Raw genomic sequence first — 25,012 nt, 5'->3', positions numbered from 1 at the left:
TGTGCTGATAATGTGTGAGAAGGAGTATAATCCAGTCTCTCCTAGCTGAATCAGTAGCTCACTCTTTCTTAGCTGTGTTGACTTTGCAAGTAAAACACAGGAAACAAAGTACTAAGAAGTTGTTAGTCATTGAAGGCAACAGATACGATTCTGCATGCACATGGAGCAGTTGTAGAACCTAACAAGATGTGCCTTTTTCATATAGCGACTTTTCAGACTAAAATGCAGATGACTTGATACTAGCTGTACCAGTAAATGGGATCTTGGGAGATTTGTTACAGTTAACCCCTCACTTGTCAAGGGAGTGATAGTCCTAATCAAAACCAAGGCCAATGTCCTCAGAGTTTCACTGAATATTAGATTGTGACTGTAAAGCCACAACCTGTCAGTAGGAGAGGCAGAGATGTACATTGCCCTACCATGAGGCATTGTGGACTTTGTTGAGTACACATGGGAGGATGGTCCCTGCTACTATCTTGGAAAGGTTTCATCATGTGTACTCCTTATGCCTGTTCAGCTGTGTTAACACTGCCTACTGTTCTCTCCACTCCTTTTCCCACTACATCTGGAGAGACTAGTGGTTCATAGGGCTTACGCTGGCCCTCTGCACTTGGGTAAATTTTTTCACTTGTTGTACGAGGTGTAATGAGGAGATTTCCTGTGCGCTCTTCCCCTCAGTTTCACACTCATGCATAGCTAGTTACAATCTAATAGTAGATTGTGCTTTTTAGTAGTATATGATCTAGAACTAACTTTAATTAAGTCACAGATGTTGCCTTCTGTTCTCAAAGTTTCAGTGTATGATTTACCTTGACTTGAGCATGCTTCAGGTATATTAGCAACCAATAATTTCTCAGTTTAAATAACAGCATAATAAAAATAATTTTAGTTAATGGAAAGCAATAGTTTGAAGAACAATTAAGTTTATCTGCAATTGATTTGAAGAAAAATAGTTGCAGTGCAATTTACTTTTATTCGTAATATCCTCCTTCAAACCATTCTGTGTAGTTTAGCAACTACAGTTATATATTATATATATATATTAACTATATAATTTAATTCTAGCTGAGCCTCTGCACTATTAGAGATAATGCTATGTTGATGATTAGAGATAATACCATATTTGTAAGCCCATATTTTCTTGGGTTTATAATTTAGCTAAAAAGTTTGTTTGAAATTTAGCTCATCCAGTAGTGCGCTTATAAGAGAACGTAAATTAAAAAAAATGTTTTTCTTAAGATTGTTTATTTGGTTGTTTAATATCAAAATTAACAAAGGTTTATATACCGTTTATACTCACTGTTTCCTGATAGGAAAGATAATAACAATACATGTCTGAGTTAGAAGAGAGAGTGGTCCTGCTCCTGGTTCTGCTACGGAGCAGTTAACAAATGCAATAGAAACTAAGCAGCAAAACTGTAGGGCAGAGCAGCAAGGGCTTGACAGTTGTTTATTTTCTAAGCTGTCCTGTTATTGGAAAGGTCTCCATTGCTCCTGCTCCCATAGAAATCAAGCCCTAGATGCCTATCTTCTGTGTCCTGGTTAAATTAAAGAGAAAAGTGGAAAATTGGCGGAAGGACATAAGAGAACTCCTGTTAATGACCTTAATTGCAAAACTGTTATCAGGAATCACAAAGCAGTCTTCTCAAGGGAGAACAATAAACATCTGAAACAACTCAATAATGCTGCTGTTTTGTACAGTCTACACAAAGTCCAGTCAGTTCCATTACATGAGGTGGAGAGAGCACAAGATGACTGTGCCTACAGACACTGGCAGGCCCCTTTGCTATTCCTGAGTTCCCCTGCCCAAAGTTTGGAGGCTCCTCCTTCCTTGTGCCCTTGCAGGTGTAACACCACATAGTAGGCAGGAAGGAGGTGAGTGTGTAGGGAGACTGGAAGCTGTACCCATGAAGAGACAAGCCCCTTTGCATGTTGGGGAGCTCCAGGAAGCATTGTGCCTCTCTGAGTCACAATTCTTCCCCAGATTCCCACTTCAGCACCACCCTTTGCTCAGAGTTGTCCCTGTTAGGCACTATTGGTTCCTACATTTTATTGACCCTTTTGTGGACCCACTTATCCCTCTAGCCCCAAAGGATAATGAAGAATATTATTGTCACTGAGGCTGTTGAGATACAAAATATCATTTTAATAATAACTTTGTGGAGAATAAATATGTGGAATAGCTCATCTGGCTGGAGCTGATGAATTGTTGATTGAAAATGAAGAATTGTGAAATGTCCCTGTTTCATTAACATTGCTGCTGGAGGGACTCTCTAACATTTGGCCAGTTAATTACAGTGCAGCAATAAAAGTTTGCTTGTGTGTTCAAGTGGAATACCTGATAAGATACGTATATATTGGGGCAGATTGTGAAGAGTTCCTGAATGGAAGCAATGACTTGAGGAACCCTCTTCTGATGTTGTTTTTCTCATTGTTTAGCATCTCTGTGTTCAGGAATACTGTACAAGTTCCTATTAGACTCAACAAGTACCACTCCCATCCTGCTCCTAACACAGTACACAAACTTAATCCAAAATAGGGAGTAGTATTATTATTTATTATTCATTTAAATAACAAATATAAACTTCCAGCCAGTTTGAGTACATTTATGTGTTTGCCTGTCCCTAGGGTTGCTCCTGGCAGCACCTCTGTCTGTGCCCGTTGTTCCTTCTACCTCAGAGTGATATTCAAACTATTTTATATCATGGATTAAAGCAGATAGGACCCACTTGTTCTGACTGCTAGAATGAGTCAGGGGAATAGCAGCTCTGCATTATGCAAGGTCCCATAACCTGGCATATCTTGCTTATATATTGTGACTTTTGTAGTCACTGCCACTTTAAGAGATTTGTAGAGGCTGACCACAATAGAGGCAAAGGCTGGAAACTTTCTACCTGTGGAGAAGAGAAGAAGTTAGGATGCCTTCAGGGATTCTGGGAAGAGCACTCAGAGAAGTTACACCCAGCTTATTTTTAGAGATGCAGCATATGTACAAATGTTCTGGACCCACTCCTAACCTGGAATGCCCCCTTTAGGGTGTTACAAGTGCTTGAAGGTACTTAACATACCCCCATTCTTTTTACATTGTGCACAAACTGAACAAGCAGCAGGATTGTGGCTTTCTCTTGTGCACATATACATAGGTCTTCCCCTACCACACCCATTTGCACACCTATGGAGCAGCAACCAAAATGCAGTGGGACATACTCAATTTCTGATGTGCACAAATCTTTTTATTTGTCATCAGTTAATTTGTTTATTTCGTAGGTTATTGATTTGAGTGTTTACAGACAGCATTACAGATATGTGGGCACTATGAATCTGTGTGAGACTTAAAATTTTCCTGCCCGATTCTTTTTATGCTGAGCATGTGTGTGCATGTGCGTGTGTGAATGTATATAGGCATTGTGGCTAGTTAAGAGGTTTGAATATTTTAAAAGGCAGCCTGAATTCTGCTTTCACAAATCTGTCTTCAAGCACAGATTCTTACTCCTTGACTTCATCAGAGACCTGCAGGACGTATTCTAACGTTGTGTGTCAGGGCCTTGTGCTATTATTTTGTATTGGAAGGGAGGTATTTCTGTAATTTGGAGGCAGTGAAACCAGAGCAAGAGTTCATTTTTCATACATTTTAATGTAATAGTTTCCATTTAAAAATAATACTGCAAGTAAATGTGGGTCAGCAAATCATATCCATGTACCATTTGTAGGTATGTATTTTTAAAAGTGGAATTTTAATAGAAACTTTCTTTATAAGACAGTGGTACAGCACAAGACTTTTAAAAATATATACCGAGACAAATGTTGTGCATGAAATCCTTTCTACCAGTTTAGGGCACTTGGACACCTAAGAACATGGCTGTAACCATAGACTATGTTGACATCCAAGTGGTAGTAAAGGGACCTGGAAATAATTGCAGCTGTGGAAATGAAGATGAGTCTGAAAATTTAATCCACAGTAAAGGGCATCTGAGAGGAATATCTGTGGGATTTCTCCTCCTTTATGAAGGTAGATTGTGAGGCCCAAACACATCAATAGCATCTCTCCAGTGTAAGAATGGTAGATATGTTTTCTCACTAATGTTGTAGAATACCTTCTTTATTTTTTTGCCAGTAATACACCTAAGCTTTAGAGAGGTGATTTGTTGAATACAAAATGGTCTTGATATCTAGATTTCTCATGGTGGTGTGTCCCTGAAGATGGATCGATGTAAACAATAGTAAGAGTGATGATTTCCCACGGGCAAAAGGGCTGAGCTTTAGGGCATTTTCAAAGCAGATAAACTCCGGTTCATCTGTGCTGCTCAATTTGTCCATATGGTGGGTACCTTTTATATGTAATCCATTCAGGAAACACATGCTTACATATGATTTGTTTATTTGACTTCATTTTATTCTGGGTTAAAATTCTATGAATAAACCAATTTAAATTAAGCAGGTTGAATTATATATTGTTTGTTGCTTGGCTTACTTATTATTTTCCCAAAACTGGTCTTTTAAGACCCAAAGACTATAAGAGTATGGCTCTTTTCAAACCCATCATATCAGAGTATCTGATTAAAGGGCTTGACACTTAGCACTGGCATCTGAACAGAGACATTTGTTGATACCACTGTCTTTTTCCTTGACCTCAGCCCTCATTTTCCTAAAATGCATTGTTAGTGTTATTTTTGTGTTCAGAGATTTTATCCATTTGATTGTGATTAAATTACCATTTTTTTGGCCTTTTTTTCTTTCCTCACATCTCCATGCCCCACATACAGCTTTCAAAAAGGAGGGTGACATGGAGAGGTTATGTTCTGCTCACCAGTCCTCTTCTTCCATTGCTTCTTCATCTCACTGGTCACCATCTTTGCTGTGCCCCAGCAGCCGCTCCTGCTGTCAGTGTCTACTGAGGATTCTGATCATGCTCTACCTCTTCATCTTTGTTTGTTCATATGTTGTGTTTCTTTCCATCAATTCAGCGGCCAAGTCCTTGGAAAATGTAAACTCACAGAGTCACTGGCATGAGTCTGAGCCTTTCCAATCCATTCCTTCCTTTGTGCTGTGTAAGTTGAGAGAAACCATCAGTTGAGATGGCCCCCCCATCTCACAGTCCGACAAAAGACCTTTGCGATCTGGCCTAGACTAACCATTATTTTTGTTGTTGTTTAAAATACTATGGTTTGGGTGGGTTTGCATTTGATTGTTTTGTTCCTTAGTTAAATCAGCACCATTTTACTATAGTAAATCGCTATTAATATTTCTGGAAAAGAGTAGGTCATCTGTGTGGCAGCTTAATGCTCCAAGGAAGTCATTCCTGAAATCTGTCTTCAAGGCCGGGTAAAATCCAATTCCATTGCGCAAAATGTCTGTGTTGAAGAATAGAATGGAAAAACTTGTGTGATGAGCCTGACATAAGAAAAAAAGAATTATTTCATGTGAATTAGGGTGAATTAGAATTTCTGGTGACATGGATGGAATGATCAGTCTTGAGGTCTTTGCATATACCCTGTATAGCTCCTCTCTTTAAAGCTGTACAAATCAACTTGAACAGCATAGGGCAGGATGGAACAGCATCCGGGCAATAACCCACCAAATTAATTATTTGTTATGTTTATGAATGTCACTAAAGCACCTGCCTTGGCTTCAGTTGTTAGAGATGTTTTGAACTCCTGGACCTAGGCTACAAGGGTGTATGGGGGAAATGAGGTTTTTACATTACAAAACCTAGTTTCCCCCATACTTATTTCGCCCTACTGTTACTCACACCTTCTTGTCAACTGTTTGAAATGGGCCATTCTCATTACCACTACAAACGTGATTTTTTCCTCCCTAAATAGGTTACCTTGCATAATGACTTAGCCACTCCCAGTCTCATTATGCAAGGTAACCTATTTCCCCTTGTTTTTTCCTACCCCCCCCCCACCAGACGTTCTTGTTAAACCCTGGATTTGTGCTGGAAATGGCCCACCTTGATTATCATACGCATTGTAAGGAGAGTGGTCACTTTAGATAAGCTATTACCAGCAGGAGAGTGGGTTTGTGTGGGGGGGGGGATGAGAAAACCTGGCTTTGTGCTGGAAATGGCCCAACTTGATTATCATACACATTGTAAGGAGAGTGATCACTTTAGAAAAGCTATTACCAGCAGGAGAGTGGGGTGGGAGGAGGTATTTTTTCATGCTTTGTGTGTATATAAAAAGATCTTCTACACTTTCCACAGTATGCATCCGATGAAGTGAGCTGTAGCTCACGAAAGCTTATGCTCAAATAAATTGGTTAATCTCTAAGGTGCCACAAGTACTCATTTTCTTTTTGCGAATACAGACTAACACGGCTGTTGCTCTGAAACCTGTAGTGTGTAGGGATATAGTATTAACAATCTCAATAAATCTGTACTACTTCGGTCCATTCCTCCTTTCGCCCCAGCAACACAAAACACACAAGCTCCCTAACTCCTTCTCCCCTCACAAAAAAACTTCTCACCGTGCTTATATAAGACAGCAGATATTTTCTTTAAGAAATGGCATAATGCTATTAAACAGCCATCTGCTGTATGCAAAATAATTTCATAATGATAGCCTGCTATAACTGATCTGATTGCCAACATAGGGATTTAAACTAATACATTTTGTGTTGTGAGCAATGATTCTTAAAAACATGGTTAATCATCATGGTAGTATATCAGATTGGTAGTTAGTCTCCAGTCCTGAGCTTTGTGTAAAGTATTGTAAGTCTGTGGAGAACACATGCTGGTTCTACAGAGTTGTGTATTCAAGAGTTCCTGGGGTTTATGTCTTGCATAATTCAAGATACATACATTGATTACCCTTAAGGACTTTCCAGAATTACAGCAGACAAAATAGCTAAGTGTCTGCAATTATCTCAGTATCTGTAGTATTCATTTGTACTTTCTAAATCAGTAGTTCTCAAACTTTTGTACCGGTGACCCCTTTCACATAGCAAACCTCTGAGTGCGACCCTCCTTTTAAATTAAAAACACTTTATTATATATTTAACACAATTATAAATGCTGGATGCAAAGCGGGGTTTGGGGTGGAGGCTGACAGCTTGTGACCCCCCATGTAATAACGTCTTGACCCCCTCAGGGGTCCCAACCCCCAGTTTGAGAATCCCTATTCTATACTTACTGTAGGAAATACCTGGAATACTACAGTTACTGGGGTAAAGTCAAGATATCTAAAGCATTTTCTAAGACAGTTGCAGGTCTTTAAGGGTGACCATTGTGATGGGTTCGGACACAGAGACCCCTTGGGACTGTCACCTGAAGTGATGAAATTACCTCTGAGCCCATTTCCCCTGCCAGCTTGGGACTCCAGAACCCTGCCTTGTTGAGCCAGACATGCTATCCTGCTGCAACACAGACCCAGGTCTGGTCCACAACCCCAAAGCTGCAGATTTTAACTAAAAACTGCTCAGCAGGTAACCTGCCTCCAGCACCTAGCTCCCAATGAGATCCAAAACCAAATAAGTCAATTTTACTCTGTATAAAGCTTATACAGGGTAAACTGATAAATTGTCCACCCTCTGATAGAGAGATATGCACAGCTGTTTTCTCCCCCCCGGTATTAAACACTTACTCTGGGTTTTCTAATGAACAAAAGTGATTTTATTAGGTATAAAAAGTAGGATTTAAGTGGTTTCAAGTAATAACAGACAGAACAAAGTAAGTCACAAGCAAAATAAAGCAAAAACACACAAGTCCAAGCCTAATACATTAAGAAACTGAATCAGGTAAAATCTCACCCTCAGAGATGTTCCAATAAGCTTGTTTCACAAACTAGACTCCTTCCTAGTCCAGGCCCAATCCTTTCCCCTGGTACAGTCCTTGTTAGTTCCTGCAGACATCTTAGCTGGAAACTAGGGGTTTTCTTATGATTGGCAGCCCCACCCCTCCTTCTAAATGGAAAAGCACCAGGTTTAAGATGGATTCCAGTGTCAAATGACATGTTCACATGTCCTGTGAGACCCCAGCCTCCAGTCTTCCAGGGCTGGCCCGCACATTCACCGGAAGGTTTGCAAGTAAACAGTCCATTTACAACCAACTGTCCTAGTCAATGGAAGCCATCAAGCTTTCAAACCACCATTAATGGCCGACACTTTGCATAATTACAATAGGACCTCAGAGTTATACTTCATGTTCCTAATTTCAGATAAAAGAATGATACATTCATACAAATAGGATGAACACACTCAGTAGATTATAAACTTTGTAATGATACCTTACAAGAGACCTTTTGTATAAAGCATATTCCAGTTACATTAAATTCACACTCATAAGCATATTTCCGCAAAACATTATGCAGTGCAACATCACAACCATTATACTACATAATCTTCCCTTCTGAAATGTGGCATAAAAAAAGTATGGACATAAAAGAGTATAATGTGGTGGTGATTAGGCTAGTGTTCAGTTTACAGTATATGTCGTATATGGTCATTTCCCAGCATCTAATCTTGAATTAAAATAAGGGCAAATGGAAGCACACGTGTTCCAGTTCAGTGAGTTTCTGCTCTGAACCTTCAGTCTGCACCAGTGAATTCATTTTTATAAATTTAAGGACCTGAGTTCACCTCTGCATTTGTACAGTTGTTTTGCAAATGTAACTCCATTTAAGTTATAGTAGTGTCAAACTGAAGTACTACAGCAGTGAATCAGGCTCTTTCCTTTGTATGGTAGATCATGTCATTGTTGACGTTTGGGTTGGTGTGGCATATCAGTCATGCTTCAAAATATCTTTTTCTTTTCTTTCAAAACAGTGACAAAAAGGCAGCACTATAAGCAATATGAATTCATACATTTCTACTTGATTGATTTTAAGGTCTATAGTATGGATCATAAGGTTAAGATTAGCTAATATGAAGTGTAAAATGAACTGTGTCTCAGCATGTAAATTAAAACTACCCGTTTTAGTCCCCATCACTCCCCACAGGAATTGCCACGATACATAGCTTTGTTTATTGACACAGATACAGTCTATCGGAAATTAACCTAAAATTTTCATCTAAGGTTTGAATCAGACATTAAAGAAGACATTGCAGGCCCTACCCCTTTGGTGTGCTTTCTGTTCCATACTTTTAGAGCAGACAGACTTAGCGGAGAAAACCATTCAATCCCAATCCTTCCGTATGTCCCATATCATTATTGTGCCAGCATCATGAACTGGAGATTAAAGGAGGGGACTGGAAATCAAGAGACCTTGATTTATTCCTGATATTGATTCACTCTGTGACCTTGGACAAACCATTTAAACTCTCTGTGCTTCCATTTCCTATCCTTTAAAATGGCAATAGTAACACATACCCATAATTGTTAAACAATTGAGGTTCTCTGAGTAAAGATGCTATATAAATGCAAAGTGTTCTTGTCATTTGGTAGACAGCATTGTTTTATATAAACAAGGACTTATTTTGTGGATTGGTGTGATCAGTTCCTAATTCCATGCATTTTGTTGTGTTGTATGATTCCAAAATAAAAATAATATACAATTTTAAATATCATAATGTAATATAATTATAAAAAGTTTTTGCTGTTTACTCGTATAGGAAATTAAAAGATATTTTTAAAAATCCTCTTTTTCCTTTAAATATCAAGGAGACAGAAGGGAAGAGCAACAAGTTAAAACAATTTATCTTGTTTGGTCCTTTGAATCAATTCTGCAGACATTAATACATCACGTCTAGTCATTTCCATTACAGAAATGAGCAAATAATTCCTTCAGGATTCAGAGTTATTCCTGATTTCCTCCTCCTAACTCCATTTATTAAACTGGAGAACAGCACATCACAAATTGTTACTTTTTAAAAAGAATCTATGCATTACTTGATATGATTTACATAATGTACCACTGATTGCTTTTACTGATGTAATTTTCATATTTGCTTCTCATATCAGTTTGTATTATTCAACTACACTGTAGTTATAAAAAACATTAAACCACGTGGGGGGAAATAGTTGGCATTCTGATGGAATATGCTGATTTTAGAGACAAAGCTGTGATATTCTGTGTTCATCTTCGTCATATATTTTTTCCTGGTTTTACTTTTTGTTAAGCTCTCAATATGACTCCTGCCCTCAGATAACCCGCCAACAAGTGTACATGAAGGGTAAAAGTGGCCAATAGTGCCTCTTAGAGCCATGTTAGTGCACTTCTCAGAATCTCTCACTTACTATGTTTGTGGGACAAACAAGCTCAATCCTGTAGGTGCTCAAAAGAGGCAGTCCTGCCGAGTTAATATGATATTGTTATGCTCTGTTAGCAGTAAAGGCTACTCACAGACACAACAGTAGCTATTCTGAATTAACTGGAGGCTTTTATGGTATGAGAAAATCCTCTCCCCCATCTTATTTAGATGCAGAAAATACTGTGGTATCTAATCCTTTGATGCACCGTGGACCCTGTTGAAAAATTAAAAAGCATGATGACCTTGCACAAGTTGCAGGAATTTGCACCACAGGATTTGCAGGAACATAACAAAAGCTTGCAAGTTATCACAGGATCATATAAATTTCTGGGGCGAAATCATGGCCCCACTGAAGTCAATGGGAGTTTTACCATTGATTTCAGTGTGGCTATGATTTCACCCCAATAAATTGACAGTGATAATACAGTAGCAGGTAGGCTAGAACAGTGTACTCTGTTGTCTGGACCAGCCCATGCATACAGGTAAGGATAATAGTGTGGGTTTCTTTATAACCTACAGTTTCCATCTAATAGATAGGAAGGATGCTAGAGGAGTATGGTATGGTAAAACTTGTTAGGATCTCATCTACCGTTACATACAAGACCAGGGTAGATAGCATTATGAATGGTAGTGGGGTTGGAAAGAAAGAAAATGGAGAGGAAGGATTGACCTGTGGCTAAAGCATAGCTCTGGAAATTAAAAGTTCTGGCTTCTAGTCTTGGCTTTTCTTGCACCACACTTCAGTTTTCCCATCTGTAAAAATGGGGCAAACACCTCATTTCATGGGAATATTGGTTATTTTTATTACAGCATACATTTCATTGTTGTTTTTAAAGCATTTTGAGATATTTAAAAGGAAGGCATAATAGAAGCAAAGAGTATTATCATTTATTCTATTATAAAACTGAGACCAAAGATACAGTTCAGAGTGAATTTAGAGAGTCATAAGGTGGGAGTACAATTTATATAAAAAGTGTATACAAATCATATTAATGTCTCAGTTACCATAAGATGCTTTGACATTGTTAATGCATTTAAACATTATTTCTTGAGACAGTAAGCCAGGTCTGTGGTTAATATAACACATTAAGGAATCTCAGTAGAAACTTAGTGTTAACTCGCTATAGCTGCAATTCACCATTATACGTTTCTTTTTGAGACTATAGAGTGGTTGCCATTCAAAAAAAAAAGTTTCCACATAAGAGAGAGATTAACTTAACTGTGTGGTAACTGTTAGCAGATAGACTTTTCAAAAGTGACTACAGTAACGTGTACAAAGTGACATCATATTTGCTGAATTTGACAAAAAGTTTAACATAATAATATGATAGAGGTTAGAGATATGAGATCTGATATGAGATATGAGAGATAAAGATAGATATGAGAGATAAAGCATTCATTGTATTGGATCTTGTATGTCATTATTAAATGGAAAAATGATTAGCTGGCATAACTTTTTCAGATATATGTCTATTATGAAATGATGCATTGGGTTTTCATTAGACAAGCAATGAGACTTGTAGATTTTTATTTATTTATTTATTTATTTCCCCTGAAGGGTGATGGGGAAGGCTGAGAAGAATCAGCAATCTCAGAAACCAATCAATTCATAAGATGGTGAATCGGAGTGAATCGTTAGGAACAGCAGGTGCTAGAAAGGAGTATTATTCTTAAGATGACAGCTTAAGTGTTTAGAATGGGCATACAGTAAATCAAAACAACTTTTAGAATGTTTAAGGCTTCATGGTCTCTGTGTGTATATAATGTCTTCTGCAGTTTCCACGGTATGCATCTGATGAAGTGAGCTGTAGCTCACGAAAGCTCATGCTCAAATAAATTGGTTAGTCTCTAAGGTGCCACAAGTACTCCTTTTCTTTTTGCGAATACAGACTAACACGGCTGTTACTCTGAAACCTAAGGCTACAGTGTAAACTTTTAAAATCTTTTTTAAAATAAGTTCCAGAGTTTTAACTACAATATTTTTCACAATTTGTGGTAAAGGACACATTACTGATCAATTTAAGTTGTCACCAGAAAGGTTCTAGAAATAAGGAATTTAATACAAGATTCTTTTAGATCCTGATACAAATACCATTGAAGATAATGGAAGTCTTTCCATTAATTTCTTTGGGCTTTGGATGAGGTCCTTAGGCTCTGATCCAGACAAGCACTTACACACCTACTTACTTATGTGCTTAAGTGCTTTGCTGAATCAGGGCCTTCTTCTTTGAGGGATGGTCCCTATGTGGATTACAAACGTGGGTATGCATGGTCTTTGTACAATATTTTGCAAATATGTTTCTTATACAGCTGAGCAATAATTGATACTGAGTAGATGTTCACCTATCACATCTTTTTTCTTTCTTGTAAATAATTTGCAGAAATTAACCTTAAAAGCAGTATAAAACAGCCAGAGCAACTTAAAATTTGAACGGTTAGCCCCTGAAAATGCTTTGTAGCACTTGACTATTGATCTGTCTCTAGATCTGTGGGCAGTAATGCGTGCTGCACAACAGAATGACATCTGATGTGTTTTTCTATACCTATTCTTTTCAGTGAATGATACTAGAGTGTTTTCTCTCTTTTGCCTCCAATTTCATTTGTGTTTTCAAAATCGGTAATATTTTGTTCCAGCAAACTCTGCAGTGTACTGTACAAAAGTACTATTAACTGTACATTTTAACTGTTCAAATTGCTGGTTGTTGCGATCCAGTTTTTATTACAAATTAACCTAGACCACATCATTCCATCTATTTTTAAGCAGAACTCCCCACTGAGCTCAATGAAGAGTGTTCTGCTTTAAAATGGATAGCACAGAGTGTCCCAAGGTCTATTGTAAAGAGCACTGGGATAAGTCATTTTCAAAGTTTTATCTTCATAAGAATATTGGAGGCAAGTGAGTGTGATATACTGCCCCCGATTTTGTTCATAGGGCACAGACTGTTTGCTTGCTAATTTGATAATCTGAAATGGATCCCTCAGGTATTAATGTGAATTAACAAGCTGCCTCTGTATGGCACATAACTGATACGCAGCTATTTTCTATAAGACTAGAAAGTACATGACGATGACCTTTATTTTTGGCTTCATAATAATTACTGCTCTCAGAGGTACTTTACGTTAACAGGAGTATGCCAAGGAACAATAAAACCACAGGACACCCAGTTATGTGAAATCAGGGTAATAACAGTTCCAGCACAGTAATTATATAGTCAGTCATCTGGAGTATTAATAAAAAAATAAGTGTTATTAACCTGTGAGGGAGCATGTTTTAAGAGTTTTTTTGTTTTGTTTTTATTACTGTTGCAGCACAAAGCACATTGTCCACAATTTTAAACCATTGCATCAGCAGTGTTGTGCTCATCCAATTAGCAAGGGTTCTGCATGCATTTCTCATTAATCGGTTTGAACAGGTACCCCATTGTGGGTAAACTAGCAGTCTTCATTTTTACATGTCAACGGGTATTTTTTATGCTTAACTCTTCTTAGATTTTTCTCTCCATTCCTTTTTGTTGTGATTAGCATACTAAAATATTGATTATTTCTATAGAGTGACCTTAATATGTATTCACATTTCCTTAGTTTGATGCAAAAATAGTGTGTTCTTGCGTGGGGCTCTGTAGGCCTGATTTATTTCTGCATTACCTTGTTCCATTAGTACATAAATTTCATTAATCTGAAAGATTCCGGTGCGGTGCTCTCCAAGACCCTCTTTGCATAGCTTGTATACCAGTAGATTGTCAAACATGGAGTAGATGTAAAATACATCCCTGTAAAATGTGGCCAGAGTCTAATAAATCAACAAGAATTGATGCATGTACTGGGATTAATGTTTTTATAATGCTAAATGCTCTAATAATTTCAGCCAAAATTGTAACATATTCCCTTCATTCCGTTGTATTAGATATCCATTTTAGCTTGACTTCAAAATATTTTTGTTAGAAATGTCTTTGTAATCATCATATGCCTGCCCACGCGCTAAAATAAAGGTCACGTTTGTGTGAAATACTGGTACCACAATCCCTTAACTGACTATGCTTTATATTATATACTGTGTAGATTATATATTGAAGTCAGATCACAGGTCTGCAGTCAGCCGACACTCAGCCTTGGCTCGGTCTTAGTCTCTTTTTGAGTCTCTTGCCCTGAGTCTCCTACAGGAGCCCCCACTCTTGGGCAATTTCTCTGTTACTGATGAGAGTTCAACTTATTCCCATGGTCCTTCTTGAGTCCAATTACTTCTAGTCCCTGGCAGCACTCCCGGTCCCACCACAGATCACTGTCTGGGAGCAGCCCTCCGGGGCCCCTTGCCTATAGTGTCAGTCTGTCCCCACACAAGGTGTGGGGGATGGACAGAAAGGCTAGCCACTGCCTCAGGCTCCTTGTTACTGGACCTCACTAGCAGTCCTTAGTAGCCTCTCCTCCTGGGAAAACTTTCCCTTTCTCTGTGGTAGGTCTCAACTTTTTAAGCCATACCACTGATATATTATACGATTGATCTTTACAAAAAATAAAAGCCTATTACATATGTTAGGCATTGCACGATACAGTGAATATAATTTAAGCACTTTCAAGGTCAGTACACTTATATAACCTCACAGCACCTTATGATCAACACTCTGCATAACACCAAAGAGCTCATCCATTCCAGTTCTGTGCATAAAAGCATTCTTCTACTCCTTCAGCATATTGTACTGAGAGAATTTATAAAACTCCAACATGACTTAATATATCGTGGATTATACTTTTTCTGAAATCTTTACTGCACATTTCCCCAAAAATATACAGATATAAAATCATCAGTGTGCAGCAAATAGTATATTTCGATTAGAAAACAAAACAAAAGAATGAAGTTAAATTAAAGTTTGGTAGGGAGCATAAACTGAGTATGGTGATAGAGTGATGAAGAATTATATGGCAGAGGGGAATTTGTTAGCTGTCTTACTGCCTTATCTGTTCATTTACAGGTTTTTTACTATTTGTTTTTTGAAGTGTATTTGAATGTTAAAAAAAAATTGGAGGGTCATGGAGAGCACATGTTAGGTAGTCTCCACTAAAATGCAACCTTAACTTTTTAATGAAATTTTATTTCAGAATTTCTCTGACTTTTAATGAGTGCCAAAAGTTAAAATCAGGTTGATTCATAAGGTCTGCAAGAGTAAAACCATGCTCCAACCAATATCCACATCAGCTAGTTCTCTGCACTCTCACTGATAACTCATCTCGTCTTCTATGCCACTACATCTCCTTCTCCACATCTATCAAATCTCCTGCCTTCCCCAACTCTGAGGTGAAGCACAGCTCCATGACATGTTTCCTGTACCTCCCCCAAGTCTATATCCCTCCCAGTCTCCTATTTTCCCCTGCTTCCCAAACTGCCTCTGCCCACCCTGGATTCTGGTTATATTATAAACAATTTTAAACATTTATATGTATATACTCTGAACCAGTTCTTATATCTATTATTCCCTTCTTACACACGCAAGATTTGTGATATTTCAAAAATTACTATTGTCTGCTGTTTGTGTAGAATTCCATGAGCTGTGGAGATTTTTTTTTCTTATGTTTCAGTTTAATTACTAAACACTTCATGTTGCTTACATTTGTTCTTAGCTGTAGTTTTTTCATAATGTTTATTCCAGCTTTCAGATAAGTAAGGCATGAGAATCTGAGTTTTTTTCATACAGGAAGAAGCACTGCTGGAACAAATTTTGCTACTCTGAATTGTATTGCACTTTTGTCTTAGGAACATTTGATAGAGAGCCAGTAGATGCTGCATTTCAATAAGCTCACTGAATAGAAATAAATCTAACTTTTTTTTGTACGTGTACAATTGTATGTGTAAAAAGAAAAGGAGTACTTGTGGCACCTTAGAGACGAACACATTTATTTGAGCATAATCTTTCGTGAGCTACAGCTCACTTCATCAGATGCATACAGTGGAAAATATAGTGAGGAGATTTTATATACACAGAGAACATGAAACAGTGGGTGTTACCATACAGACTGTAACAAGAGTGCTCAGGAAAGATGACCTATTTACCAGCAGGAGAGCGGGGAGTATGTCCATTTATTCTTTTACGTAGAGACTGTCCAGTTTGGCCAATGTACATGGCAGAGGGGCATTGCTGACATATATCACATTGGTAGATGCGCAGGTGAACAAGCCTCTGATAGTGTGGCTGATGTGATTAGGCCCTATGATGGTGTCCCCTGAATAGATATGTGGACACAGTTGGCAACGGGCTTTGTTGCAAGGATAGGTTCCTGGGTTAGTGTTTTTGTTGTGTGGACACAAATCAGACGTCAAGAATTATAACGTTCAAAAACCAGTTGGAGAACACTTCTCTTTGGTCACTCGATTACGGACCTAAAAGTGGCAATTCTTCAACAAAAAAATTTCAAAAACAGACTCCAATGAGAGACTGCTGAATTGAAATTAATTTGCAAACTGGATACAATTAACTTAGGCTTGAATAAAGACTGGGAGTGGATGTGTCATTACACAAATTAAAACTATTTCCCCTCCTACTGTCCTTGTAAACTTCTGGAAATGGCCCACCTTGATTATCACTACAAAAGCACCCACCCCCACCCCCCCACTCTCCTGCTGGTCATAGCTCACCTTTTCTGAACACTCTTGTTACAGTCTGTAAGGTAACACCCACTGTTTCATGTTCTCTGTGTATATAAAATCTCCCACTATATTTTCCACTGAATGCATCCGATGAAGTGAGCTGTAGCTCACGAAAGCTTATGCTCTAATAAATTTGTTAGTCTCTAAGGTGCCACAAGTACTCCTTTTCTTTTTATGGATACAGACTAACACGGCTGCTACTCTGAAACCAATTATATTTGTGTGTAACCAACATATATAGTATAGCAATATAGTATAGAATTGTGAATTTCTTACAGTGAGTTTTATTTGCTGAAAAGTCTTTCCACAAGTGCGAAGAGCACTAGAAGGATTGATACTAGTACTGAAATACATAAAGCAGTTGTGCTGTTTGAGCCAACAATGTTTCCGTAATCTCGTTTGCTGGCCTGTGGAGCTTGCTGATTGGACATGCTTTGTGCTCAGAGGGCAGATCAGCTGATGCGTAGTTTTGCCAAATGTTCATACTAGAGCGGGACAGAGAAACTTCAACTGAATTATATTCCTTCAGAATGTGCAGTTCCATTGAAATCAAAATGCTTCACAAAATCATTTCAGTTTAAGCAGAATTTTATTTTGGAAAGTTGGGGAGGGGGAAATGTTTTGACATTTTTGGAACAAAATGTTTCAGTTTTTCATTTTGAAAAGTCTCTTTTTTAAACATTTTGTGTTTCTTCACAGAGAATTTTCACATTTTCTGGTTTATTTTTGTAACAGGATGGGCCACCTACCCTGGCCAGCGGTGGATCTGTGGCAATCTGCCTCAATTTTCCCTTCTGCTCAGGGCTTCTTAAATCACTAACTCCACTAGAGGCTCTCTTGTGACCAATAATTATCCCTCTTTGGGGGCTGAGTTTATTACCAAACAATTCAAACTGTCTTCAAAGTCTCAAAAGTTCATCTCTGGCATCTTCTGCCAGTCCCCAAGTTCCTCTTCTGTCCAACCCACTTTTTATCAAGGAGCCACTCCATCCCTTCCAGCTAGAGTCCTTCTCTGCTTTTCACAGCAGGAAATCCCTGGGCTTCCTACCTGGAGTCCTTTCTTCCCCAGGACAGAGTTCATCACTCTCCCAGTGCTGTCTATTCTCCCTCTTTGAGAGATCAGCAGGCAATCCCGCCCCATTCCTCCCCTGCCCCCAAGGCCCTCTAGCTTCTAAGCCCAAATCTTCCCTCCTGCTAACTGCAATTTCTGCCACAGCTTCATCTTCCTATTTCCAGTTCCTTCTCTGGCTCTTTATGGAAACCAGCTGTCTTCTATTAGGCCCCATTGTGATGCTGTTAATGAGGCAAAGGTGGGACATACCAGTTCCCTTTTAAAGGGCCCGGTCCACCCTGTGACACATTTCTCTGAAGAATGAAGCCAGTTTTCAAAATCTGAAAATCCTTTGTGAAACTGAGCTTCTGTCTTTTGCACAGCTCTAGATTGTGCTATTGAAGCCACAGACAGATGAGAATGAGTTAAGCATTGCCAAAGTGAATTATGCTAAGACATACCATTGACAGTGCTCCCCACTTGAAAAACCATCTCCTGAAGCCCCCTGTGATCACTTAGTAGTATATTATGATGCAGAGTATATTCAGATGTTCACCACTTAATTTGCATGACTTTGTATATACATGACCTTGTATCCAGCTGTGGGCATGTTTTGGTAAAATCAAATGTGATATTAATTAATTGTGAAACAAAGAATAATATCAACATACACAAAATTATCACTAAATTATTACCAACCAGCTGAGTATAAATTATGATCTGTCCTTGGGGTTTACTGTAAATTGCATCTGGGAAATACCATATATCATTAGATCTTGGCCTTATTTACAGTGATCCACCAATTATAGTCTATCCAACAACAGAAAACTATATTGTTTTCTATTGCCTAATTTAACAATTTGTAATTATTTACATTTCTTAATGTATTGTTAAATCTCTAGTTCAATTACTTTTACACTAGGCATGGCATACAAGATTTCTGATTCCAGGCATCATCTTCCTTCCCCTCTCAACTCACCATGTTATCCTCCCTCCTCGAGTCCTTCCCCTCACTCCCCTTTCTTCATCACATCAGGTTTAAACTTCTTGGTCCTTCAGTTTCTAGACCCTTCCTCATTCTACTGCTCTTGTCTCTTCTCTCATCACCCCACCATCATCTTTGCTCTGCTGATGATGCCAGCCTCAGTGCCCCATTTTTATGCTTCTCCCGCAGCTGCCTCCACACTTTCTTCTGCATCATTCAGTATACGTGGAGCACCCTGCCAGTGCTGGTCAGCAAAGCCAGGGTTCTCGCCCCATACAAATTCATCCATGCTACCTGCAAGAAATCAGGCAACTGAAACCTCTCTTTATTTTTAAAAATCTTCCGTATCCCACCATGCTACCCACTAGCCCTGCTAGCTGAGTGACCATTTAGTCTTACTGGGGCTTCCATCATTGATCAAAGAAAATACACACGTGCACACACATACACACAACCGTTTTAATACTGGTCTTTTATAAAGCATTTTTATTATTTTAATATTTGTTTATGATAGCATCAAAAGATCTGCTGTAACTCTGCTGTGCTAGATGTTTACAAACATAATAATAGACATACTCACTGTGCCACAGAGCTTACAGCTGAAGGACTCTTTGCTGCAGTTAGATCTGTGTTGAATCCATATAGATCCTACTGTAATCAATGCGACTCTGCAGAGGAAGATCTGGATATGGTATCAGGACTAAATTTCTCTTAAATAGTGGTTTGGGCTTATTTCAGGAGTGGTTGCAGACAATATAAAATTACTCAAGATAGTTCAGTCAAAGCTGGCTGTGAAGAGTTACAAATGGCTCTCACTAAACTGGGCAATAAAATGGCAGATACAATTTGGTGTTGATAAATGCAAAGTAATGCACTCTGAAAAATAATCCCAGCTATACATACAAAATAATGAGGTCTAAATTCGCTGTTACCACTCAAGAAAAAGATCTTGGAGTCCTCACCAACAGTTCTCTGAAAATATCAAGTCAGTGTGCAGTGGCAGTCAAAAAGCTAACAGAATGTTAGGAACCATTAGGAAAGAGAGAGAGAGTAAAACGGCAAATATAATGCCACTATATAAATCCATGGTATGCCCACACCTTGTATACTGTGTGCAGTTCTGGTTGCCCCATCTCAAAAAAGATGTATTAGAATTGAAAAACGTGCAGAAAATGGCAACAAACATGATTAGGGGTATAGAACAGCTTCCTTACAAGGAGAGATTAAAAAGAGTAGGACTGCTCAAGCTTCAAAAAGAGATGACGAAGGGGAGGATATGATGGAGGTCTATTAAATCATGAACGGTATGGAGCAAGTAAATAGGAAAGTTTATTTACCCCTTCACATAACACAAGAACTAGAGGTCAGATGATGAAATTAATAGGCAGCAGGTTTAAAACAAACAAAAGGAAGTGCTTCTTCACTCAGTGCAGTCAATCTGTGGAACACATTGCTGTGAGATGTCGTGAAGGCCAAAAGTAAAACTGGTTTCAAAAAAGAATTAAATAAGTTCATAGAGGATAGGTTCATCAATGGCTATTAACCAAGATGGTCAGGGACTCAACCCCATGCTCTGGGTGTCTGCAAACCTCCAACTGCCAGAAGCTGGGACTAAACAAGGGATGGATGATTCAGAATTGCCCTGTTCTGTTCATTCCTTCTGAAGCATCTGGCACTGGCCACTGTCAGAGACAGGATACTAGGCAAGATGGATAATTTGTCTGACCTAGTCTGGCTGTTCTTACGTTCTTAATTTCTCATGGTTCAATCTCTACTATTAAAGGCAGTGTGCCATTTAAGGAAGTGCTGGCACCCTGCCTTTTTGTGTTTGGCCAAAACAAAGGCTAAGTGGAGAAAAATTCATTGTAAACATAAAAAGAAAAGGAGTACTTGTGGCACCTTAGAGACTAACCAATTAGTCCTCCTTTTCTTTTTGCGAATACAGACTAACACGGTTGTTACTCTGGAACATTGTAAACATAGATTTCTGAGATCAGGTTGACACACTTACAAGCTCCAGATTCCAGATAGGTGAATCATTACAATATTGCTCATAATATGACAATTGGCTGCTTTTACACATCTATAGATCCTTCAGTGAGAGAAAGTGGATCAGAACCGAGGTCGAAAATGTATCATGTGCTTTATTTCCTTATGAATACAGAAATACACTAAGGCCAATATATTGTAAAGTGAGTAATTTAACACTTCTGGCTATGGTACTAGAAAAGAAAGTGGAATCATGGAATGAATGGCAGTCACACTGATCAGGGAAATATGTAAATGTCCTTGTCTTTGTTATTTAGTCTGACAGTCTTTTGTGCTGTCACTTTCCACTTTTGTTCCCATCTCATGTTTTGTTGTATTTTTGTCTGTTTATCCTTTCTTTAGCTCGTAAGCAGGAGATTATCAAGGTTACTGAGCAGCTGATTGAAGCTATCAACAATGGGGACTTTGAAGCTTACACGTAAGTTGACTCATTTTGCAAGAGACAAGATGAGATAAAAGTATAAAAATGTTCATGCTTGTAGGCCCTGAGGAAACAGAACCTGATTCACGGCTGTAATGCACAAGTCACACACTGGTATAACAGTAGATTTCAGTAGCGTTATATTACGATAAACATGGAATAACACCATAGTGAATCAGACCCATTATCGCTACATAACATATGCAGTGATCTCTTTCATCAGGCAGAGAGGAGAGAATGCTCATGATTTAAAATCTAAGAATCAAGATCAAAATATACTGGAAAGTTGTTTTGTCAGAAAGATTTCAGTATAAGCAGAGGTTCACAATCACCAGAATTCATCTGTTGCACTGTAATACATTAACGCCACTTGGGACTTTTGGCTCATTTACATGGAGAGCTAGTACATAGCAAGCCCGGGTGTGAATTTGCAAGACCCAAGCACTTACTTTGGCCTTCTCCTACCTCTCTCCGGCTGTGTGTTGCACTCTCTCGCTTCCCATTGTGTGTTGCACCACTCTTACTTCAGAAATTCTGTTCAGGACCCCAAAAAATTCTGCTTAAATAACTCATTTTAGGTATTCCGTTTTTCAATTAACCTTATAGCTAGTTCTGTTATTTTTTTACTCCAACCCATTAAAATGTATTTGGAACAAAAACGAATTATATTTTGTTTAAAGTTAAAGGTCTAGAGCTAAAGACACTATTTCAGCTCATGAAAAGCTAAAGGTTCTAGAATAGTTGAAATAGGGAAGTAATACGCCTATGAGACAGTGACAGATTACCAGTAATGTGCCTTTACCTGGTCTGAGCACTTTATATCCTTTGACTGTTACATAAACTGTTGTACAAAAATGTCAAATGGAACTTTGCTCAAAACTTTTCTGTTTTGCAGCATGGCAAAACTCAAGCCTTAGAAACATCTAACCAAAATTAAATTACCATTTAAACATTGGGAGCAACATTGGTTTCAGACTTAACAGATCGTGGGGGAGATTTTCAAAGGCACAAGTAACAGCTGAATATCTAAGTCCTATGACTTCCAGTAGGATTTAGATGCCCTAACTTCCATTTATGACTTTGAAAATTTATCTTCTGGTCAAACACTGAAAGAAAATTTTAGGTGAAATGCTGACCATTGAAATCCCACTGATTTCATTGGGACCAAGGTTTCATCCTTCATGCTTATATGTGTTGTGTTTCATTCCAGCATGATGCAGTTTATAATTTATGTTCCCTGTTGGAATGACGCATAGGAAAGCAAGGCAGACAGAAATGTTAATGCCCATGTTTATCGATGGATCACAGAATTTCACATACATCATATTTCTGCTTCGCAGGCTGATTTGCATGAGGTCATATGCCTTTGAGGTCAAGCATGCTCTGCAGTAGGGCAAACTGGATGGAGGATAAGGAACCTTTGTTCTGGGTTATCATGAAAGAAATAGAATGCCACCTCATTTAAATCTCAGAGTGGGAGGGCTGTTTTATTGTTTGTGTTAATTGTCAAAACAGTGGACATTAAAATGACAAATAGTAATTTTGTGGGAAAAGTCTCCAATTAGAAGTTTTCCATCATTCATGGAAAACAAGACCCATGGGAATAAATCAGCTTTATGAACTCAGCTCTACTTGCCATAAGAGAGGAAAATCTGGAAAGGAAAAAAAAAGGTTGGCAGGAATGGGTGGTTCTTCTTTGAGTAGTGTCCCCATGGGTGCTCTACTTCAGGTGCATGTGCACCCTATGCACCTTTGATCAGAGATTTTCATTAGCAGTGTCCATTCAGCCCACGCATGCACCGCTGATATCTTCATGCCCTTTATTGAGTATGGGCGAACCGCCCTCAGTTCCTTCTCAATTGCCTCAGCTTGAGATGGAGTTTAGCATCTTTGCATTGTGCATGCCTCACCTGTTCGCTGAGTTTGTTCTACTTAGTTTAGCTAGTTAAGTTGTTAGTAGCAGTATTTAGTTATTGGCTATTGAAACATCATTTTATTTCCTCTGGGGAAATCCTCCTTGTGAGGGGCATACCCAGTTCATCAGGGTTTAAACGTTGCCTCATGTAGAGAGGCTGTATCACTCAGCGATGGACACTCTAACTGTGTTTGCTCCCTGGAAGCGTCACACATTCCACAGAAGCGTAACTTCGTTTAGCCCTCAAATCCAAGGCTTGGAAGAACTGGGAAATCGAGCTGCAATTGTTAATGATGGATTGCTCTCTTCACTCCCCTTTGAAACTAGGTCAGGAGAACTCCGCTGTACATCAGTTCCTGGGGATCTCTTGTGCCCCTTCAACCTCAGAGCAACACTCTTCTAGAAAGGGAAAGCCTGAATCCTCCTCTGAATATCCTCAGAGGAGCTCTAATTTTCCTCTTAAGGAACCCACCTCAAAGAGACTTCACTTTTTGACAAGGTAAACGGCCTCAGAGACTTAATCCTCAAAGCTTGGTACCATTGAGACGAAGGGCTTCTCCAGTACCAGTGAAGCGGGAAAGTTCCACAGCTCTAAGAGTAAACATGGATCCTCTTCTCTCTATGCCAAAGCAATAAGGTTATGGAACTGGTATATAAAACATTGCATAAGAATTTCAGCAACGTATCTCTTGGGCAGGTAAAATGTCACAGCTGATGCTCTCAGCAGGTTTTTTCCCCCACGATTACAAATGGGAGTTGGATTCCCAGGTTCTTGTTGGCATACTTGAAACTTGGGGATTTCCAGAAGTGGAGCTCTCTGTCACAGCTTCGAACAAAAAGTTCCATCTGCTCTTTTCAAGGGGAGGTTTAGGTCCCATTGGGAGATGCCTTTCTCCTCACTTGGATGAAGAAGCTGTTTAATGGTGTTTTCCCCCGATGCCTCTGATTCTCAGAGTGGTGAAGAAAATTAGACAGGACAACACCAGAGTTATTCTAATAGCCCAAATGTGGTCAAGGCAGGCATGGTTTCCTTTAGCCTAGCTCTTTGTCCAGCAACAGATATTCTAATGATTCCTTAGCTTCTCTTCCAGAGTGCGAGTCAACTGCTTCATCCCAATCTGAGCATTCTCTGCCTCAAGGTGTAGCTCCTTGATAGTTTGCGGGGTTAGAATCTGTCTGTTCTGCAGAAGTACAGCAGATATTATTAAATAGTAAGACAGATTCTACAAGATATACCTTCAGAAGTGGAGAAGATTCAGTCACTAGTGTGAACTCCAGAATGCTGCCCTTGCATTGAATATTACTTGGTTCTCTCAAGATTCATTTGGCTGCCTTACTGGGTTTTCCACCACTATTGAGGGGATCTATCTGTTTGCTCACCCTACAACCATAAGGTTCATATGAAGAGTCTGGGCAATCTCTCTTCCCACTGATGGAAAGTCCCCACCCCAATTTGGGAGCTAAGTTTGGTTCCTAAAAGTCTCCTGAAATCTCCTTTTGAACTGATGGTAACTTGCTCCTTACTGTATTTGTTTATGAAAATAGTTTCCTTAGTGGCTATTACATCAACTGCAGAGTCAGAGAGACTGAAGCCTTAATAGCAGACCCTCCTTTTACGGTGTTCTATAAGGAAAAAGTTTCCTTATGACTACACTCCAGGTTTCTTCCTAAAGTGTCTTCTGAGTTTCATTGGAACCAAATCATTCACCTACAAGTTTTCTTTCCAAAAACCATAATTCCAACGTGGAAACTACCTTCCTCACTCA

The 25,012-nt window shown here is 38.8% G+C and overlaps 1 protein-coding gene across 22 annotated transcripts in view; it reads left to right on the top strand.

The window, feature by feature from the left end:
- Nucleotides 1-25,012, top strand: part of CAMK2D (calcium/calmodulin dependent protein kinase II delta) — a 271,591-nt gene that overhangs the window by 233,050 nt on the left and 13,529 nt on the right. For all 22 annotated transcript variants that reach the window (XM_073340971.1, XM_073340962.1, XM_073340953.1 and 19 more), the window contains one exon: nt 21,253-21,328. In XM_073340971.1, coding sequence (XP_073197072.1) covers nt 21,253-21,328 — 76 coding nt within the window. The remainder of the gene's footprint in view (nt 1-21,252; nt 21,329-25,012) is intronic.

Source organism: Lepidochelys kempii, chromosome 4 (assembly GCF_965140265.1).
Source record: "Lepidochelys kempii isolate rLepKem1 chromosome 4, rLepKem1.hap2, whole genome shotgun sequence".
Taxonomy (NCBI): domain Eukaryota; kingdom Metazoa; phylum Chordata; order Testudines; family Cheloniidae; genus Lepidochelys; species Lepidochelys kempii.
The sequence above is the reverse complement of the archived record's forward strand: the minus strand, read 5'-3'. Positions and strand labels throughout refer to the sequence as shown.